The sequence below is a fragment of the Abramis brama genome (assembly GCF_963993115.1).
Source record: "Abramis brama genome assembly, chromosome: 3".
Taxonomy (NCBI): Eukaryota; Metazoa; Chordata; class Actinopteri; order Cypriniformes; family Leuciscidae; genus Abramis; species Abramis brama.
Window position 1 is genome coordinate 20,073,159 of NC_139965.1, and position 23,241 is coordinate 20,096,399.

General features: G+C 41.9%; 1 protein-coding gene across 3 annotated transcripts in view; it reads left to right on the top strand.

The window, feature by feature from the left end:
- The first annotated feature begins 318 nt into the window (after positions 1 to 318).
- lrrk1 (leucine-rich repeat kinase 1) overlaps positions 319 to 23,241 on the top strand; it is a 92,026-nt gene continuing 69,103 nt past the window's right edge. The window contains exons 1-3 of one of the 3 annotated variants that reach the window (XM_084107774.1): positions 319 to 481; positions 1,728 to 1,868; positions 8,802 to 8,968. In XM_084107774.1, the coding sequence (XP_083963900.1) occupies positions 1,796 to 1,868; positions 8,802 to 8,968 (240 nt within the window). In that variant the 5' untranslated portion in view covers positions 319 to 481; positions 1,728 to 1,795. Of the gene's footprint in view, positions 482 to 1,727; positions 1,869 to 4,847; positions 5,094 to 8,801; positions 8,969 to 11,804; positions 11,824 to 23,241 lie in introns of those variants that run through there. The other 2 variants (XM_084107775.1, XM_084107776.1) reach the window with 2 other exon arrangements.

Sequence of the window (23,241 nt, forward strand, 5' to 3'; positions counted from 1 at the left end):
AAATAAACTTGGCAAATCAAGTTTCGCTAATGATTATGTAAATAGGTTTCATAACAGAAACCGTGAAATCAGGTTGATTGGCACACTTTCTCCAAGTCATCTCAATGGCAGTGTCCCAATAAACTCTGAAGTCACTCTATATATGGACAGCCAACAAGGAAAATACACCTGTGTCATAGTTATTAATGTCTTGTTGGAAATGCTAAATTTGTGAGGGACGGTTACATTTACGATACAGAAATATAATGGACTCAAGCAATAGTCTATGGAAAGTCCCCAGCAGGTCTGAAAACAAGCGCGAGCGTGTGTGTGTGCAATGAGAAGCAGACTCTCAACTCCTCAGGAAAGATTGTCCCCGATCAGGAAGTAGAAATCTAGTTTGATCCTTGAGCGTCTACGAAACGGAACCAAACCGAAAGCATCTGAGGAGCCCCGCTTTATTCCGTGGTTTTACGGGCTATATCATGTATTCAAGTGTGTGGTAAGTACACTAAACTATCTTATAATGTTGTTGACTAGACGCCACATGTGTATTCCTCATCTACACTGTCTCCGTCGCGACGCAACGTAGCACGTTTAGTTAGTTTGGTTTGGAACGCTTGCATTAATTCGCGCGTCGTGCGCGTGCAGCCTTTACAGATTTAGCGCGCCGTGCAGCGTTTGCAGTGCAGGTGAAGAGGTTGTGTATGTGGGATATTGTAAACTGTAACATTTATTCAACAAATTGGGGAGCCCCAGCCCCCAGTCTCTGCTACGTGATTAAAAAGAAGTTGTAAACGTTAATATCTGGGGTACGTACATACAGTACGCTTACCCAATAAAGTACTAGTACCTGGTTCATTGGTGATGGAACATTTAACAGTACTTTGATATGGTACTAAATGTTTACCATGGTTTTTTAAAGTGTTTGACATTCCGTGATGTTGCATATGGGACTCATACTTTTTTTCAAAACATTTAATTGCAAAATGCGAGTCAAAATGTGTCTGGCCGTACCAGCATTTCAGAGGTCACTCATTAAAATTCAATGTAGCCTACTGTAACTCGGCAAAGAAAGCCTGTTTTGTTTGTAACCAAATGACCAATGACCTCAAGCCAAGGAAAAATGAGTCATGTCAGTAGCTGGCACAACACACCAGCTCTGGAAAAGGGTTTTGCTGGATACATCAGTTTTTTGTGGTGGATTGTAGACTTGTAGAATAATTGTTAGATTGGACAGTTGGTATTTGGATCAGCTGATGTATAGCTCTTAAAATGGAAAGCAAGATACCAGCAGACTTACTTTAGATTGGACATCTATAAAAATATGGTTGGCATATTTATGAGGAACTAAATGAATATGTGCCAGATGCCACCGGTGTTGTTGCTGTATTTTCATATTCAAATCATTGTATAACTTCACTTTACTTTCATATTTGGACATATTTCCGAAGGAAACAGAATTGGACTTCAAAAATAAGGGTTCACAAAGACACTTTTTTGTTTTTAAACAACCTGCACCTATGAATAACACCAGTAATGTGTATAAAAGAGAGGTTTTTTTTTTAATTTGTTGTTTATGTTGTTCTTTCTGCTATCAGTGTATTGCAACAATGCAATGAATATTCTAAAATGATATATTCTGTTGCACTCTACATGTTGTATTGTTCCTTTTCACTTGTCTACAAGTGTCTCTGAATTTTTTAAGACAAGCAAATTAATGGATGTCTCACAATCTGTTCCTCAAGGGGTATTTCACATATCTTCAATCAATGATGACATCCTCAAAATGAAACGGCAGCTTTTAGCCTGAAATATGTCATCATACTGGAACGTTAGAGAGCCTGCAGATCCCGGTGGCATCACCAGCATCATGGAGGAGCAAAATGGTAAGAAAACCTTTCTACATTCAACAGGGTCCGAAATTAATCTCAAACTCTCACGGGACACAGTAAAGTTTGTTTCCTTGTTTATTCATATATAATTTTTTTAAATAATTAATAAGTCTATTTTTATTTCATTTTTAAATTATTATTATAAAATTATTTATTTTAACTAAGTTTAACCATTTTAAATATAGCATTTTTATTTTTAAATTATTATAAATTATTACATTTTAATTTTTAATCATTTATTCATTTATTCATCAATTGATTCATTAATTCATTATTTAGATTATATCTTTAAACCTTATGATAATTATTGAATTAATTATTTAGTTGTTTTCCCTGTAAATATGGCACATTTGGCACTTGGTCTGGCAGTGATCTACTTTTATAACGTCTCCAGAACATCACTTTGACAGAGATTCATAGCAGATCCTCTAAATAAACTTTAAAAACAGTGACCTTTTTCTCAGTGAAGACATATTGAAGTCAGAGAAACTTCCTCATTGTTTTACAAATTGTCAGACAGTGCATAAACAGAAGTGTGGCAGTTTGTGAATTTGTATAATCATAGCACTATGAAGGTTAATATTTCCCTCTGAGAGAAACACCAGTTCAGTGACTTTACTGTGTCATGTAAATGAGAAATTGATATTGTGATACTAAGAGTGAATTCAATTCGGCCTAGTGTACCATGTAAGAAGCAGCATGTATGATTTGTTCCTTTTTAGTTGTTCATTTCACCCCTCTGAAACCTTAAACAACACCAGTAGTGCAGTTCTGGTTCGAGGAACTTCACAGTCTGAACAGTATATTTAGAAATATGAACTGAAACCCGGCTTTTCTTCAAATAGGTGTTTATAGCATTGCACGTCATTTCCTCTCACTCTCACATGTACTCAAGTTTGATTGTGGGGTTGGGCTGTATGCTTGCATTTCATTTGCATTATTCAGTATGTGCATTCAGCTCTCACTCTTTTGTCAAATCTGGATACTGATTAATATATGGTTGACCACAGATTTGTATTGAGAAATAACTTCCCTTCCCTCTTGCAGTGACATCTCTTCTCTGATGACACAATGATAAATACATTTCTTTATGGTGAATGTGGAAAATAGTCATAATAAAGAATGAGTGGGTCCAAACATTTGACATTGATTAATATATATTGCACATATTTTTATTAGTTTTGGCTGCTTAGCCTGGGCTAGCATGACTGACTAAATGTATAAATCACACAAAAAATACAGTTACAGTAACAGATATTTCTCCCAGAGCAGGGACAAAAATGTCTTCAACACTTATTTTAAATATTTAACCTTTTGATGAAAATGTTTTTTTACATTTACAAATGTAGTCACACATGTCTCAACTTTTGACTGGCATTCAGCCAATTCAAAATTTTACATTCATTTAGCAGTCCAATGAACTATATTCATATTTGGCCATCCCTAGTTGTAATATACAGTGTCTTGCAAAAGTTGCTTACTTATGTTAAAGGTCTTTTTGTTTTGTTTTTCTCACATCAATCTATACTTCATACACCATAATGACAAAGCAAAAAAAAAAAAAAGATTTGTGACAACTTTGCAAATTTATTAAAAAGGAAAAACTGAAATAAGGACATTGCATAAGTATTCAAACTCTTAACTCAGTACTTAGTTAAAGCACCTTTATAGCCTCAAGTCTTTTTGGGTATGATGCGAAAAGCTTTGCACATCCGCATTTGGCAGTTTTCTGCCATTCTTCTCCTCATATCCTCTCAAGCTCTGTCAGGTTGGATAGGCACAACCAGAGTGACAATTAGCTTCTTGGTCACCAACCAAGGCCGTTTCCATCAAATGCTCAGCTCTAGGAAGAGTCCTGGTTGTTCCAAACTTCTTCCATTAAGGATTATGGAGAGTAAATATGAATAAATATATTATTTTGTAGTCTTTCCAGATCTGTGTCTTGATATAATACTGTCCCTGAGCTCTACAGTCAGTTCTTTTGGCCTCATGGCTTGGTTTTTGCTTTGATATGCATTTTCAGACATTTTATTGAGAGGTGTGTACCTTTACAAATCATACCCATTCAATTGAATTTGCCACAGATTAACTCCACTCGAAGTGCAGTAATATTTACAAGTGAAATTGGAAAGTGAAAGTGTCCCAGAAAAGGGTATGAATACTTATGCAATGTAATATCTCGTTTTTTTTTTTTTTTTTTTTTTTTAAATAATTGGCCAAGTTGTCACAAATCAGTTTTTTGCTTTGTTATTATGGTGTATTTAATGATTATGGCTTACAGCTTAAACCCTAAATTCAAAATCTCTGAAATTTAGAAAATTTTCATAAACTGTAATAATCATCAAAATTATAACAAATAAAGGCTTGAAATATCTCACTTTGCATGTAATGAGTATATATAATATATTAGTTTCACCTTTTAAGTTGAATTACTGAAATACATGAACTTTTGCACGATATTCTAATTTTTCGAGTTTCACCTGTAGATTGATGTAAAAAATAATAATAATAATAATAATTTAAAGTAGTTTAACATAATGCAGCCACATAAAATGTGAAAAATAAATTGAAGGGCTGTGAATACTTTCACAACCAACTGTATATAATTTCTGGGTTGCACTGCGTTGCATTCTGCCGGAAAACAGATGAAGTAAGCATCCCGTGAAAAACAGTCAGTATCCCCCCAGAGGTGAAATCTCATGCCATAGGTGTTGGGTTTCCTTTTCCCTGCCGGCTCAGCATCAGCAACACCGTTGCCATTAGCAACAGTGACTTTGCATGCATCCATCGGTGTGTGTTAGAGCAGCGTGGCTCATAGGTCTGAGTCCCGTCACATATCTGTGTGTGTTTGAGTGTGTCGTCTGAGCAGCGCTGGTCTTGTGGGATGGTAACACAAGCTGCAGAAAGAAGCCAATGTGCTAATCTGGCTTAGCACGGCTTGAGCTAGCTGCAAACGCAATCTGAGGTCCTCTTGGGAGGGACAGAGACACAGCAGCAGGCCAGGGTGGGTTGGGTTTCACTCTTTAATGTGTTTGCAGTGTAAGATAACCTTGCCATTAAGGACAGCATGGAGGGAGGAGACGGGATTCTCGTTCTGTGAAGCATCTTTCTGCTCTATAGTCAGGTTTAAGCTCCAGGTGCTGGACGTACTTCAAGCTTGTGGATTTGTGACGCACAGTAATGAGATGATTGCCGGATAGATCCGTGCAGAATGATAAGGTATGTGTAGCTGACAGAGCGCTCAGCGTGTTTGTATTGTGGATGTCTTGGTTCTTTCCTGTGTTTCAGGTCAGTGTTCATAGTGGGAATTGGGTTTAAGGAGAAGTGATAGTGTGGTGAACCTTTCATTTACTCTTTATACTTTTTTTTTCTTTTTTTTTCTTTGTCTTTGTTATCATCCTCAGACTTTCTTTTCATTGTCTGATTTGTCACATGGTTTGAGTGGTTGAGATTGTGCTCGTCTTAGTAGAAGCTGGTTGTCTTATACTTAGTGGAAGCTAGATTTAAACGTTTTCTATAGTTTAAGGGGATGAAGTGGTAATAAAATATGGTGAAAGTAATGAAAAAAGTTAAATTTTTTTGATCTAATCAGCAGATGTTGAGTAAGTGTTAACACTTCATTTATATGTAAATGGTTGTTTAGGGGGTTCTGTCATTAATTACTCATCCTCATGTCGTTCCAAACCCGCAAGACTTTCATTCATCTTAGGAACACAAATGAAGTTCCACTTGAGTCACATGGATCACTTATGATGACTTAACTGCCTTTCTGGGGCTTGAAAGCGGTAGTTGCATAGCTGTCAATGGAGGGACAGAAAGCTCTCCGATTTCATCAAAAATATCTTCATTTGTGTTCTGAAGATGAACAAAAGTCAACATGAGGGTTCGTAATTAATGACAGAATATTCATTTTCCCTTTAAGTGTCTTTTCAAGAGCTGAAATTTAATTCAATTAATTTATTTGTATAGTTCTTTCCACAATACATATTATTTCAAATTTAAGAGGTTTGCGTTATCATATCTAGAGTTGAATATTGATAATATATATATATATATATATATATATATATATATATATATATATATATATATACACACACACATATATATATGTATATATATGTATGTTTGAATACATTTAACATATCTTGATATTTGTGTATTTGCATAAAGTATATACAGTATATGACATCATTAATATTATATATATATATATATATATATATATATATATATATATATATATATATATATATATATATATATATATATATATATTATATATAATATTACACATATATTATTGAGAGCAGCCATTGTAGATTAGTAGATTCAAAATGTTTAATACATTTTTTCCACTTTTTTTTTTTTTAATAAGCACAAAGATAATGTTCATTTATATGCTTGCAATATTTACCAAAATACAGCATATTGTTATATAAAACATTTTAATATATTAAACATGCCATGTTGAGACTTTCGTTAACATTTCAGGGTGATGATACAAATCTATCTATCTATCACTTTATTTATCATTCTATCATTCTGTCTATCGCTCTATCATTGTCTGTCTGTCTGTCTGTTTATCTATCATTCTATCTGTCTATCCATCTGTATGTCTGTCGCCGTGTTGTTATTAACTAAAGCTATAAAAAAGATTTTGGTAATTGAAATAAAAAATAAAATAAAGTATAAATATTAGATTAAAAAAATTATTGAATTTATTATAAAGATCGGTATTGAAATATACCTCAGTGTATTCTTAGTCTACAATTCTTCCACTTTGTCTACAATCTTGGATGAACTTTTTTGCTGGGCTTTTTGTGATGTGTTTTCATTTTTGTGAAGTTATTCATTTTCATTTACAGTCATTGATTTAAGGTGACACAAGCGAATTTGGTGTTGCAACAAGTTGAACTGTGTTCATGCTCATCTTTCCTTCACATTAGGAGCATCTCAAATACCTTAAAATCCGTCTAGGTTGTCAGCTTGCTGGTTTCAGAACGAAGCTATTGTCTTGGCTTTGGTTTCTCCTCCAGGTTGATTTGGGCTGGGCGATACGTGAGCTGAGACCGTATTGATGCAGGCTGGATTTGTTCTAATGGTTACCCTCCCTCAGGCTTTCTCCGGCCTATCATCATCAGAAAAATGTTCTCAATTATTCATATGAGCATCTTCTATTAAAGCACACAGCCATACCGGCACTTACCCGCAGGTCCGGCTCCTTTACATCAAAGCAGACCTGATGTTAATGGAGCAGCGTCTGCCGCTGGCCACATTCGCCAGATAAATGTTAAAGGGCTCGATGGATTAATGTGAATAATAGGAGGGAGTGATTGATTTGAGCTTCACTGGCCTCTTGGATTGATATCATAAAACTATCATTAACTGTCTAGCTGATGATCTACCCAGAGATATTAAAATAGATTATTAAAGGTGTAGTTTACCCCAAAATAAATATATCTGTCTGTCTATCTGTCTATCGTTCTGTCTATCTGCCTGTCTATCGTTCTGTCTATCGTTCTGTCTATCGTTCTGTCTATCGTTCTGTCCATCTGCCTGTCCATCGTTCTGTCTATCGTTCTGTCTATCGTTCTGTCTATCGTTCTGTCCATCTGCCTGTCCATCTGCCTGTCCATCGTTCTGTCTATCGTTCTGTCTATCGTTCTGTCCATCGTTCTGTCCATCGTTCTGTCCATCTGCCTGTCCATCTGCCTGTCCATCGTTCTGTCCATCGTTCTGTCCATCGTTCTGTCCATCGTTCTGTCTATCGTTCTGTCTATCGTTCTGTCTATCGTTCTGTCTATCGTTCTGTCTATCGTTCTGTCCATCGTTCTGTCCATCGTTCTGTCCATCGTTCTGTCCATCGTTCTGTCCATCGTTCTGTCTATCTGCCTGTCTATCGTTCTGTCTATCGTTCTGTCCATCTGCCTGTCTATCGTTCTGTCTATCATTCGGTCCATCGTTCTGTCTATCTGCCTGTCTATCTGCCTGTCTATCGTTCTGTCCATCGTTCTGTCCATCGTTCTGTCCATCGTTCTGTCCGTCGTTCTGTCTATTGTTCTGTCTGTCTGACTGTCTATCTGCCTGTCTATTGTTCTGTCTCTCTGCCTGTCCGTCGTTCTGTCTATCTGACTGTCTATCTGCCTGTCTCTCTTCCTTTCCATTATTCTGTCTATCTGCCTGTCTATCGCTCTATCATTCAAAAGTTTTGTCTATCATTCTATTTGTCTGGCTCTCTATCATTCTCTCTATCATTCTGTCTATCTGCCTGTCTATTGTTCTATCATTTAAATGTTCTGTCTATTGTTCTATCTATCTAGTTCATTTTAAATGGTCTTGTAGTGTGACAAATTGATTTTTCAAAGTACAAATATTTCATTTAGTTTGTAAAACAATACAAGGTGGCAAACCTACATGCATAATAATTACAAAAGAATGATCAAAATGCCATTTAAAAAGCTTTAGATAGAGTTTAGCATGTCACACCAGAGAGCATGTTAACTTCCCAAAAATATTTCATGCAAACTACCAATATACATGCCTTTTTCACTTTAAGTGTGTTTTGTGTCCAGACTGTTGCTTTTGTTGTTTGCTATTAGAGCTGCGTGCATGCGTTTAATATGCATATGTACTCGTGAGCATCACTATCTTCTTCCCGATCTCACTCTCGCCCAGAGTAGGTGCTCTTTACATCAAAGGTGAACGTGGAAAAGCACGGCTCCGCAAATACACCCTCACCAGTCTGGGGGGAAAGGCATGTGAATTCTTTATGAGGCTGACCTGATTCCCGGATGCTCCCTCTCCTCCTGTATCTGGGGCTCGTTTCCCATCGCGTCATCTTTGCTTTAGCATGAGCGTGTGCTAAGATTCCTTCTCTTTTACTGAGTATATGGTTTCTTTGTGGTGGCTATGCCCCAATCGCAGGCATTCCGGAGATGGGAGCCAAGCAGTCAGCGGTTGGCAACCATTCCTTGAGTCAGTCGCCCACTCTGAAGAACATCCAAGAGGCCTATACTGATGGAGAGGACCAGAGGGCACGCGAGCTAATCCGTCTTTCCTGCGAGAATAACAGCGGAGAGGGACCGGATGGGGTGAGTTTATGTTTTACTGAAAAATTACATAAACACTGAAGGGAAGTTGGTGTATTGTGAAGTTCAACAGCTGAAGGACCAGCATATGTTGTGCTTTGGAAGCTGCTACACTCAAAACAACATTTATTAGGGCTACATTTAAGATTTGTGTATTTGAAAAAATGTCCATACATTTGGATTTCACAGTTTTAACATAAACCATCTAATAAACTTAATGCGATGTACATTTGTCAGTCATACATAAATGAAACCGCTAAGAAACCGGTAAGATTTCTGTAATGGTACTAATAAACTGGATGTGTTTTAAATACAAAATAACCAGGTTTATATGTTTATCATCAATAAATCCATCTTTTTTAAATATCATACATTTAAACTAATTGAATATTGCTTGTTCCACAGCTAGCCATAATTTAACCATGTTCATACTTCATGATTCATGGTTCATGATTTCACAATGGGTAGATTTGTGTTCATGTGAAAATATGATTATTTAAACAAAATAAACTAAAACTGCTAATAGTTAGTAATAAACTATGCCATGTTTTTTTTTGAGAGCAGAAATTTGTTTCTTACCTGTTTCATTTATTTATATATAAGCATCGTAGTACGTTTATTAGTTTATGTAAAAACTGTGTTTTTTACCAAATGGTTTTTAATAACCAAATATGGTTTTCGGCATGAAAACAGCCAAAGAAGCAGACAAACAAACAAACAAACATATAATTCATGAAATACTGAAAAGCAACATGCTAATGCCAAACTCTTTTAATCAATTCAAAAAAAAAATTGTATTTCAAAATATTTATATATACAGAGTTGCTGCTCATATAAAATGTTATAAATCGAAATGCAATACCAGTAGCACAGTTGATCGTTTTAGTTACACATAGTAAGTAAATTATCTTTTAGCAAACACTAATAAAATCAGCTTACAGTTCACTCATTACAAGGAAATTGATGTGCAGCAAACTAGGGTTGTGAGTAAAACTCACCACTGTGATGCTATGCTAGGTTGTTGTGGGTGGTTGGTAGTGGTTGGCAGTGTGGTGCTTTATTTTAAACCAGCAAAAAAAAAAAAATTTGAGTGCTTAAAAATATAACACGTTCTTCTTTAGTAAAATATAACTAAGTTCCTTTAGTTCAGACAGAGAGCGAGAAGTCATCAAGGGTTTGATTCCCAGGGAATGCATGAACTGAAAAGATGTGTTACTTGTCTTGAATGCAATGTAAGTTGCTTTGGATAAAAGCGTCTGCCAAATGCATAAATGTAAATTGCATGATTTTATGTATCAGTCTAGAGCAGAAATGATGCATGATGAGTTAATCGCCAAAGTTTAATACTGAGGATTAGGGTGTGTTTTTTTTTCAAATGAATAAACCTAAATTTGAGCAATGGTCCAGTATCCGGCTTGGCTTAGCATAAGACTGTGTTGGCTTTTCTGATCTGCGTGCACTAAAAACATGCTTCTATTGAAACCCTTGATACGCCTTACATAGACGCACAATACAGTACTAAAAGAAAAGAGCCTGTTAAGAAATATTAAACATCACAGCTTTTTTCACACTTGCTTCTCAGTTTTCCCCTCGAGGTTCAATGTGTGAAATAAACTGCACACATTAATTATGTGCTTTCAAAACAGTAGAAGCATGATATCGACGTGCCATAGACCTTCTACTCAAAACACTACAATTGCATGTGTTTACTGTCTGTGATGCTGCTGATAAGCAGGTATTTCTGGTGGTAGACTGATGTGTTTTTAACGTTAAAACATATTTTGGCCTGTAAATCTGCTCTAGTTGTCTGTGTGGGTGTAACAATCAAACTAAAACAGTGTTTTGAAAAGCAGCAAAAAAACAAGCTCAAGTCATTTGGATTTGACAAGGCATGCATTAGAAGTAGAGGTGAAATTGATTTTCTAAGTTACAATACTTCCTCCTGTCATAGCTTTATATGCAGAAATAACTAAGTAAATCGTTTGCATGTTGATTTCCCTGAAATATGTTAACACTGACAATGAACTGTTTGTTTAAACCACCTTACACGTTACCTTCTGGCTCAACCAATGGCGTGAGTTCAGAATATGCTATTTCAAATGCAGCCATTATGTTAGTTTGACAAAACAAATTTTGTTTATGGTTAGCAGTTACCTAGCAATCATTGAGAACACCTGAACAACCACCTTCTTAGCAAGCAGAACACATTTGCACATTTTTTGCAGTACCACAGACATCTCAATGTCAAATATAGACTAATTTATCTTAATTCACCATATTCCTATACTTAATGAAACTAAAATGGTCCTAAAAAGTCAATTTGTTTTCAAAAGTCAGTAAGATTTTTTTTATAGAAATACATTTATTATTCCTTCTCTGATGACGTAAGTTTGACGGCTTGGGTTGAATATCCTTAAAATGCTGTAACATGCTGTAAAATAAGTCTCTGATGTCTCAGAGTGTGAATGTGAAGTTTTAGCTCAAAATACCCCACATATATTTTTTACAGCATGTTAAAGGGATAGTTCACTTTGAAATTAAATTTTGGTATGTTTTAGCTTACCTCAAGGGCATCCAAGATGTAGGTGTCTTTGTTTCCGCAGAAACATTGTCCCCTTTTGAGGGTCAGTAAAAACGTGTTGTTTCGTGTGTGTCCCTTTAAATGCAAATGAGTTGCTGCTCCCGGCACAGAGGGCGGAGCTTCAAGAGCTCGTGTCTGTTAGCAGCAGCTTCGATTACCTCACGCAGACATGCACTGAAATGTTGGAAACTGTTCTGCCTTTTGTTTAAACTGGAGTCGGACATTGATGGAGAGACTCGAAGAAGTGACGTAGAATGCAGCAGGCCGTTTCTGAATGGTTAGTTGATGAATTTATGCAGCTGCTGTTAACTTATGTTCAAGTCTTTGGTTAGCATATTCTGTCATGATAATCTATAAAATCGCTCGTGTGGGAACTGTTGTAAGATGCCTACAGAGTGACATGATATTGCATTTGTGTGAAGCACTGTATTGCATGTGAAAAGACGGATGGGACAGCTTGAGCAGCTTGAGCAGAAATATGCTCTACTAAACAACTCTTCCTCTTCTCAACATGGACTGCATGTTCACAGGGGTGGGGTTTATGTAAATGTTAGGGTTTGTGATGTCACTAACCCAGGAAGAATGTTGTGTAGTCCCTACCAGCCGTTTGTTGTAGTCCTTAAAAAACGATTTCTTTAAAAGCAAATATCTCCCTTTGCTTTGAACTTTGAGCATTGTAGCTTTGCAGGTGTTGTTTATGCTCAAACAGCAACATTACACACTAACTAAAGTTAGAAAAGTGAAATCATAATCAACCACCCCTTTAACTTAACTTATGAGCGAGGGATGGAGAGGAGGTTCGTAAGTAAATCCCTGCCCTCTATTCAATATACTGTTTCACTTTGAAATACTTCACAACACTGAAGTAAAGTCGGTTGCAACTTCCGGTTCATGGGGACTTTATGCAGCACAACTGATGATAATAATAAGAAATGTTTCTTGAGCAGCAATTTAGCATATTAGAAATGATTTCTGAAGGATCATGTGACACTGAAGACTGGAGTAATGATGCTGAAAGTTCAGCTTTGCATCACAGGAATAAATTACTTTTTAAAATATATTACAATAGAAAGCAATTTGAAATGGTAATAATATTTCACAATATTACTTTCTACTGTATTTTTAATCTAATAAATGCAGCCTGCATGAGCATAAGAGACTTCAGTCAAAAACATTTTAAAAAGTCTTGCCGACCCTAAATTCCTTGAATATAATATCAAGGAAATGCAATTACCCTCTGCTTCCTTACACATATTTAGCCAATGTGTTGAATATAATGCATTGCTTACAATATTGGTATTTATTTTTGTAAATACCCCCCCCATTCAGTCTATCAAAAAAATCTGCCAAGTAGGCCAGGTTCGTCAGAAATGTAGGATCTGTCAGACTTTCTGCGTAGGGAGACTGTATATCCAATAAGAATAGTCGCACTTCATCTCTCATTTCAAAAAGACGCCGCAATACTTTCCCTCACGACAACCACCTGACCTCAGTGTGCAACAGTAAAGATTCATGTTCAGATCCCATTTCTTTGCACATAACAGCAAACAGTCTTGTATTGACGTGCTTTTATTACGTTAACAATTTTAATTACTGCTTGAAGCACGCAACTCAGCTCATTATCAAGGGCCTTGGAAGCAAGAGCTTCCCTGTGTATAAAACAATGGGTGAATCTTACGTGTGGTGCAACTGCTTGTATCTTCGCATTTAGACCCTTATGTTTGCCCATCATAGCACCAGCTCCACCCGTACACACGCCCACACACTTATCAAAACTCAGCCCCGCTTCCTGCATCTTACTGTCAAGTTTGTTGAATATATCCTGTCCTGTGTCCCATCCAGCGTAGTGCAAAATAACATATCTTCGTGTAATTTCCCCTCATAGCAGTATCTGACAAATATGAGCAGCTGTGCTGCATTTGATATATACAGGACTCCCTTGTAAAAGAGACTGTGTCTCAATGGGACTTTTCCTGTTTAAATAAAGCTTATATATATCTGTCGATTCATCAAGTTGTAGGGAAAATTTTCCATATTTTTTTATACGATCAATAAGCTGAATCTGTCGTTTTCCATGTCATCTATTCGTCGGGCAACGGCGTTATCTGACAGTGGGACCTGTTTAAGCTGACTCGCTATTTTATTCATTATCCATAGCTTGACACATGGCTATTGCTGCAGGGAGAATGAGCGTCTCGCCAATTGTGTGTGGCTTCTTAGATTTTGCAATGAGGTATGAAACTTCATAAGATGCAGCCTGGAGTTTGATAGTTGTTGTAGTCTGTGTAGTCAATACTTGCTTTTGACCACGCAAATCTTGCTCATTGCGACGTCAAAAATCGATTGTTTTATCAATGTGTGTTGGGTGTTTGGTGTGTAAATGTCTCTTCATTTTCCCCGGCTTCAAACTGTCATTTGCTAGTACCTCCGTACATAGGCGCCGATACCGTGGGTGCTCCGGGGCTCGAGCACCCACGGAAAATACCGAGCACCCACGTGTGCCAGACTGCCAGTAGGCGCTCTGTCTACATTCATTTAAAATTAATCATTGCAGTCGGTGATATGTGAAGCGTCTGTCACACTGTGATTGGTTATGTCGCAGTCAGTCGAGTAGTATCGCCCATAGATATCTATGGTATCGCCTGCTCCATATCCTATCCACCAATCACAGCGTTTCTCGGATGAAAAGCCTCTTTAGTGACCCTGCTCTGTACGCAGCTTTAGCGCAGTTCTTTTAATTCTGTTCCTTCCGAAGAATTAACCGCAATGGTGAGTTAACAAATCTAATTTTTACTGTGTGGACTTGTGTGACAGAGTCCTGCGCGGGTTCGGGTAGCCTACCCGCAAATTTTGCTCAAACGGGTGCGGGTCGGGTCGGACACGGGGGAAACACGGGTCTAAACACGGGTTTAAAACAATCATGTGCAAACGTAAAAATATATGCACATCTTTAGGAACACATCTACAAAAATATGCCCGTATTTCAAGTTAATTATTTTTTTTTAAATCCACATCAGTTTATTTGTGCCCACGCCCTCCCAGGAGTCTCTCTATACATACGTACTTTCACTTTTAAAAAGTCATCATAACCGCGCGCGCGCGATCTGCTTGCAGTCGTCGAGATGGATGCTGAGGAGTTGAAGAAAAGAATAGCTAGTGGAGAGAAAGTTGTCGACAAAACTGAAGAAAACAATGTTGTGAAAGGCTTTGCTGCATGCATTTTCGTGTTGGATAGCCGCAAATGTGGAACTTTATCGCGGAGGAAGCACGCAGATAACTGTTACTGTGGTAACAAACCAAGCAGTTCTATCGAACAGTATTTTTCAAATTTAACACTGTTAAGTGTCGGCCGCTGTCCATTTCCTAAGGTTCTGAAGTGCAAAAAAAATGTGACTATTTTTTTTATTTTATTTTTTTTAAAGGGCGTACGCCCATGAGCACCCACGGAGGAAAACATAAATCGGCGCCTATGCCTCCGTACACATTACACATTGTGGACGTGCATCCCCATCAACCAGGAGACACGTAAATCCATACCGAATGTAATCGTCTTGATATCTCCTTCGCTTTGCTGAATTTAAGTGGGCCTGTGAATGCTTGCGCTTCCCTCGCACTTTCACTGGCACCACTGTATCCCCTGCCAGGCTATGCACAGTTCCCACGGGTCTTTTGATCTGCCTTGGATCTGCCTCCACAGGTTCTGCCTCCTCTAGCCTCGGTGTGTCATTGTTAGATTTCGGTTCATCTGTGTTTGCTCCAGTTATTTTAGGCGTAGAATCAATGATTATATTTTTACGAATCAGCCAACGATCCGTCTTATTTTCTACACTCTGAAAAGTTTTGCTAGCTGCTAACGGGTATTATTACCAGTTGAAACAAGATAGGCTATATCAGCTTTTAAAACTGTGATTGCCCCCTAGTGACAATTAAGGCAAAATACAAAAATTGGCATTAACCAGAATAACGTCTCCGGTTACTTTCGTAACCTCGGTTCCCTGAAAGGCAAGGAACGAGACATTACGGATGTCGTATATGGGAAATCCTCTCATCCTTCACTTCCGCTGAAATCTTATAGGCTAACGCCAGCAGAGCTGGCCAATTGACGCAAAATATGCAAATACTGAAACACCGTTGCAGTTATAATGCAAGTGCAGCGTCAATTCCATCAGAATCGAACACACGCTATAATCAATAGCGAACACGGCGGCGAGCGTAATGTCTCGTTCCTTGCCTTTCAGGGAACCGAGGTTACGAAAGTAACCGGAGACGTTCCCTATCAAGGCTACGGAACTCGACATTACGGATGTCGTATATGGGAACTGTATAAAATCCCGCCGTGGCTCGCAACCACTGAACAGACCCAAACAAACCTCGCCCCCAGAATGTAAGCGCCTGATAGGCCGAGATTGACCAATAGTGAACCTCTAACCTCCGATAGGTCCAAAGGGACCAATCACAAGCTCACAAAACACTATCGGAATTTGCATATCCCGAGCAGTATAAATGGGGGAAGGTTGCACTGAAGACCAACAGGGCAACAACAACAGAGAAAGCCAACGCATAGCGGTGACAATAGTACAACACACAATAGCACACAGAACAACTCATGAGCAAAGCGCAGAGCAGCTCTTTACACTGTGTAAGCGATCAACTCACCGAAAGCACTCGAGACGCTACAGAGGGCAAATCCAACTTGTAAAATCTGGCAAACGTGTTCTGAGAAGACCAGCCAGCTGCAAGACATAAATCCTGAATAGACATACCCTTAGTCCAGGCCCACGAGGAGGCAATCGCCCTAGTCGAATGAGCCTTGATGTTTAGGGGACATTCTTGCCCCATACAATCATAAGCCATAACAATAGCGTCCACGATCCAGTGAGCAAGCCTTTGCTTTGAGACCCCCCGTCCCTTGTTGCATCCACCAAAGCACACAAACAGCTGGTCCGATTGTCGAAACGCAGCCGAGCGAGAAATGTATTCTCGGAGCGCTCTGACTGGGCAAATAGCACTCTGAGCATCCGAAACCTGAGAGGTTGATGGCTCAGCGGACAGGGCAGGCAGAGAAACGATCTGCGCTCTGAACGGGGTATTGAGCGACTTAGGAATGTAACCCGGCCTCGGTCTGAGAATAACATTACAGTTTCCCGGTCCAAAGCGAATACAATCTTCACTTACAGAGAAAGCCTGTAAATCCCCGACCCGCTTCGCCGAGGCGAGAGCGAGAAGCAGAGCCGTTTTAACCGACAGCTCCTTAATGGCAATCGAGGCAAGGGGCTCGAAAGGCGGTCGTGATAAAGCTTCCAAGACCAACGCCAAGTCCCACGGCGGCACCGAAGGCGGCCGTGCAGGGCACAATCTCCTAGCTCCCTTGAGGAACCGTGTCACCGACGCATGTCTACCGATAGACTGTCCGTCAACAGGGGGGTGAAACGCGGCAATAGCGGCCACGTATACCTTCAGAGTGGATGGTAGGCTCCCTCCATCCATCCTATACTGAAGGAAGCGTAGAATATCCGACACAGAACAGTCCGCTGGGTCTATACCGACATCCTGACACCATTTAGAGAATACACCCCACTTCAGAGCATACAAACGCCTGGTGGACGGAGCTCGCGCCTCTGCGATAGTCTTCAAAACTCGCGAATGCAGCGCGCCCCGCTCGCTCAGCGACCCTGCAGCGGCCACACATGGAGGCTCCACAGCCCGGGGCTGGGATGCCAAATCGTTCCGCCCGCCTGAGACAGAAGGTCCTTCCTGAGCGGAATCTCCCATGGCTGCCCTGCTAGTAACTCTACCAAATCCGCGAACCAGGGCTGATTCGGCCAGTTCGGGGCTACCAGAGTCACCGCCGCCTTCTCCTCCCTGATTTTGCACAACACCATGGGCAAAACTTTCACCGGAGGAAAAGCATAGAGACAGACTCTCGGCCATCGTGCAGTCAGCGCGTCCACCTCCCGGGGGGAACGGGACAGCGAGAAGAACACCTGACAGTGCGTGTTCTCGCTCGTCGCAAAGAGGTCGACCTCCGCCCTGCCAAAACGATTCCATATCAGCTGAACCGTCCCGGGGTGAAGCCTCCATTCCCCCTGGGGAATCCCCTTTCTCGAGAGCATATCCGCCCCGCGATTTAGAACACCGGGGATGTGCGCCGCTCTCACCGAGAGGAAAAACCGGTCCGCCCATAGCAGAAGGGATTCCGCCTGCCTGAATAGGGCTTTGGAATGTACACCGCCTTGGCGATTTATGTACGAGACCACAGAAGTGTTGTCGGTCCGAATCAACACATGCTGCTGCTCCAGCTGAGACCGGAAAGCTTTTAGAGCTAGAGCGACCGCTTCTAGTTCCAAGCGATTTATGTGCCACTCCATCTGCTTCTCTGACCACCGACCCGAGGCGGGCTTGCCTAAGCATACCGCTCCCCATCCGGTGGATGAAGCATCCGTCAGAACCTCCACTCGCCGCGTCACTAAGCCCATAGGGACGCCTGAGCTGAAGAGATCTGGGTTCCTCCACGGGACCAGGGCGCGGGCGCATCCGCTGGTGACCATGACGCGCTTGTGGCCAGAATACCACGCACTCGGGGGAACGCGCGCTTTCAGCCAGAGTTGAAGCGGTCTCATATGCAGCAGCCCCAGATGACACACCGAAGAGGCCGCTGCCATCCGTCCCAGTAGCCTCTGAAACTCTTTCAGTGGGACGAGCCTGCCCGGTCTGAAGAGACCGAGAGAAGAACTCAGAGCCTCCGCTCGCTCGGGGGAGAGGCGCGCTCTCATTCTCACCGAATCCAAGCACACTCCCAGGAATGTTGTAGTCTGGCTCGGTGTGAGCACACTTTTTTGGACGTTCACCCTCAAACCCAGCATCTCTAAGTGTCGAAGGAGGGCATTCACATGGCTGATCAGCGTTTCTCTCGACTGAGCGAGAACTAGCCAGTCGTCCAGATAGTTCAAGACGCGCATTCCGCTCGATCTGAGGGGTGAAAGTGCCGCGTCTACACATTTCGAAAACGTTCGGGGGGCTAGGGCCAGACCAAACGGAAGCACCGTATATTGGTACGCCGAATCCTCGAACGCAAACCTCAGGAATCGTCTGTGACGCTCCACTATCTGAATATGAAAATAAGCGTCCTTTAAATCCACTGAAGCGAACCAATCCCCGGGGCGAATTTGCGCCAGGATTTGTTTCAGTGTTGTCATCCTGAAGGCGCGCTTGTGAAGCGCTCTGTTGACAGGTCTCAGATCCAGAATGGGACGGAGACCCCCTCCTTTCTTCGGCACGACGAAGTAGCGGCTGTAGAACCCGCTCTCCCGCTCACTCGGGGGTACTGGTTCTATAGCCTTCTTTTCGAGCAAGCTGCACACTTCCTGCCTCAGCACGTGAGCGTTTTGGGGCAAAGTTAATGACTGAACTACGCCGCGGAAGCGGGGTGGTCTGCGTTTGAACTGAAGCGTGTACCCGCGCCGAATTATATTCAACACCCACGGTGAAATGCCCGGAATAGCTTCCCACGCTGCCTGAAAACGACTGAGCGTGGGCTGATCCAAACCTGCGGTCATCGCCGCTGCGGTCATGGCCGCTGTGTGAGTGCTGGGGGTAGTTATTGACCGTGACTCTGCGCTGCTCGAAGGCAGGGCGGGTAACACAGTGTGTGGTGCAAGAGGAGAAAAAAGCTCTGTTTGTGAAGTAGTGATTTGTTTTATTGGAACAACATTGATTACATTTACATTCACAACACAACTGCACGCGTCGCTCGTAGAACTCCGAGGGACCGAGTGCATTAGAGCGCGCCGCTTGGACGCGGGGCCGAACTGGCGCTTTCTCCTCCTCTTGCCCGAGCGGTCAGGAAGACTGTTTGGGCCTCGCAGGCGACGCGGTGGGCTTCCTGCGCGGGCTCCTCTGCGTCCTCCTGTTACCCGCCCCTTGCCACTGACCGCTGCGGCCTCTACGGGCGTCCTGTCCCGAGCGGGGCGCTGCTTGTCTCCTGGCCGCAGCCTGGGGTTGGCGGCCTGAGGCTGAGGATGAACGGGAGCGCGGCTGTGGCGGTGGCGGCGGCGGCGCCCTCCGGGGAATAACGTGGCTCATAGCCTTGGCCTTCTTTTGCGTCTCCGAGTAACGCTCGGTGACCTTCTCCATCGCGTCACCAAACAGGCCTGCAGGGGAAATGGGCGCGTTCAGGAGCGTCTTCCTGTCGGCTTCCTGTACGTCCGATAATGTAAGCCACAGATGCCTGTGGAGGACCACGAGGAAGCCCATAGAACGGCCGATCGCCTGGGCCGAACGCTTCGTGGCCAGGAGCGCGAGGTCCGTGGCCGAACGGAGATCCCGGATGGCGTCAGCGTCAATAGAGGCGGCGCCATCCAGAGACTTTAGCTGCTTTGCCTGCAGCACTTGGAGAAGGGCCATGGCATGCAGCGCGGATACCGCCTCCCCCGCGGCACCGAAGGCCTTGTTAGCCTGGTGGGCCGTAAATCTGCATGGTCGGGACGGCAGGCTGCGGTCCGCGCCCATGGCGGGAGCCGACGGGCAGAGGTGAGCGGCGACGGTCTCCTCGACGGGGGGGATGCTGAGGTAACCGTGGCCCCCCGCATCGTCCACGGGGGCAAACATGGCCTGGGTGGAAGTGAGGGTGCGCGCCGATTGCGGGGCCACCCACGACTTCACCACGTGCTCATGCACGTCGGGGAAAAACGGTGTTCCTCTCTTCGAAACGGCCTGGCGGCGGCTCGATTGAAGGAACCACGAATCCAACTTGCTCTTTGAAGGTTCGTCGGGAGCTTTCCACTCGAGCTCCAGCTCCTCGACGGCCTTAGAGAGGACACGAAAGAGCTCGTCCTGTAGGTCCGCCGGGGTGTCCTGCCCCGTGGCCGCCAGCGGTGCGGCCTGCTCCGCACCCCAGTCGATCTCGGAGGCCGACAGCGACATGGAGTCGCCCTCCTCACTCGCCCCGAAGGAAACGAAGTCAGCGACGTCGCGCGGGGGTTGAAAGGAGGGGTCGGGGAAGCTCACGGGGGAGCGGACCTCGACTCTGCGGTTGGGGGGGGCTACCAGCGGCTCGGAGGCGGCGGTAGGCCCAATCCCCGCTGCTGCGCGAGCTTCCTCCCTCCTGGCTCTGAGGGCTCGAAGGGGCATTTCCAAGCAGAGGTCGCAGGACCCTCCGTCCCCGAGGGCTGACTCGGCGTGGGCCAGCCCCAGGCACGCGATGCAGAACAGGTGCGTGTCGGTGGGGGCGATGGGGGCCGAGCACAGGTTACAGGTAGCTGCCATCGGATGCAGGAGACAGTGAGAGTATCTCCGACGCAACTTCAACGACGGCGAAATAATTTCCAGTATTGTAGTATCAGCTTTCTAGCACACGATTTGAGCGTGAAGAGAGAGATTCTGATGGAATTGACGCTGCACTTGCATTATAACTGCAACGGTGTTTCAGTATTTGCATATTTTGCGTCAATTGGCCAGCTCTGCTGGCGTTAGCCTATAAGATTTCAGCGGAAGTGAAGGATGAGAGGATTTCCCATATACGACATCCGTAATGTCGAGTTCCGTAGCCTTGATAGGGAACCAAACATAATTTTCCCTCTCAGCTTTTCACTCGCGCCCCCCCAATGGTAACGTCGCGCCCCCCTTTATGGGCGGGCCCCACACTTTGGTTCCCTGCTTTAAAGGACGTCAGCAATCTTGGTTGAGTTTACTGGATTTCAAGGACTTGAAAGCGTAGAGCTTGCACCTGTGAGGCCTTTAGAAGGATCTTGGATCTTAGGAAAGTTACAGTATGCGTCAATCAAGAAAGATTAACTTATGTCTGTGGTAAACAACAGGAGTATAAAAAACTGATGATTTAGTTGCCCCTTTAGATACTGTTAAATCAGGTAACACTCTAGTTTAGGGTCCTATTCTCACTATTGACTTTGCTTATTAACACCATATTACTAGCATATTGGCTGTTTATTAGTACTTATAAGGCACATATTAATGCGTTATTCTGCATGACCAGATTCTACATCCTTTAATTATACCCAATACCTAAATTTAACAACTACATTACTAACTATTAATAAACGGTAATTAGGAGTTTATTGAAGCAAGATTTGTAGTTAATAGTTAATAGTGAGAATTGGACCCTATTCTAAAGTGTGACCATACATCAGTACTCCCGATGCCTAGAATCCCAGAGCTGAGGACAAGAATATTTTCTCAATACTTGAGTCAACAATATTTTAAAATGCTTATAATTTAGGCCAGACCCAACCTACTTTACCTAACCTGAGAATAAAAAAAAAAAAAAATGAAGGTGTTAAGATCAAAATACACACCGCAAAACAATGGTAATGTATTTGTATGGTACTTTTATGGTACTAATAAAAACTGGTTTGAGTCTGTGATTTAAAAAAGAAAGGCAGAAAACATAAATCATATGGTGTGTTTGTTTCTTAAAAGGCTTTGTTCACAGTAAGGTGATTACAGCATGTGGTCAGTTAGTGCGCAGTGATTCTCCTCTGTAAATGCTGTTACAGGTCTCTAATGAGGTCATCAGTGATTGATGATGTGACTTTAATGGCTCCTAACCAGCCATCAGTTAACAAACACACATCTGATCCTCCGCTTCTGCCTCCACGCTCATCACATTACTCCTGCGCAATCAGTTTGTTATTGAGCTCAATGGTCTTGGAGATGAGAAAATTGTGTATATGTAATATTTCAATATTTCTCTGTTACCCTAAAACACTTGACCTACGCTTAGAATGAAATGCTTCGTATGTTTAGTGTAATACTATAAAAAAATAAATGTATTTTAAACATTATCAGTTGATTAATTTCATTGCGTTGGTTATTAAATTCAGCAAGTGACATAAATGTAAAAAAAAAAATGTTTACCTTTACATTTATTAATTTAGCAGACACATTTTTCCAAAGCAACTTAGAAATGACAAAAAGGTTTTACACAAAATTGCAAATAAAAACGCTTTGTATACCACAAAAATAAATCACTCTTGACATAACTTGTGGTTCATTCGTCACACAGAGAATGGAAGATCAAGTTATGTTTTATTTATTTTTTAAATTATATTTAAGTCATTTAGTTAAGTTATGTTTTTTATTTAATTTATATATTTTTGGCATATTTTTTTCTTATTTATTAAGCTTTAAATAGAACTGATCAATGGAATTTCAAAAATGAGTTCTGCAACATTTGCCTGTGAAGCCGGTTTGAAACTGTCATGATTCCTGTCTTGTTCCCCTTGTCTTTTTTTCTTGTTTATTAGCCTCCCCAGGTGTTTCTGATTAACCACGCCCCCTTGTTATCTTGTTTAGCTTGTTTGCCTGTGTATGAAGAGTTCAGATGCAAAAGCCTCTAAATGCCATCTGAAATTTTCTTCTAGAATGATCATTTTTATCAAGCTTGTATATGTAAGTTCAATAATTTCACTTAAATGGCAATGCAAATTACCTATTAATTAATGTATTAATACACACTCCCAGGAATGTTGTAGTCTGGCTCGGTGTGAGCACACTTTTTTGGACGTTCACCCTCAAACCCAGCATCTCTAAGTGTCGAAGGAGGGCATTCACATGGCTGATCAGCGTTTCTCTCGACTGAGCGAGAACTAGCCAGTCGTCCAGATAGTTCAAGACGCGCATTCCGCTCGATCTGAGGGGTGAAAGTGCCGCGTCTACACATTTCGAAAACGTTCGGGGG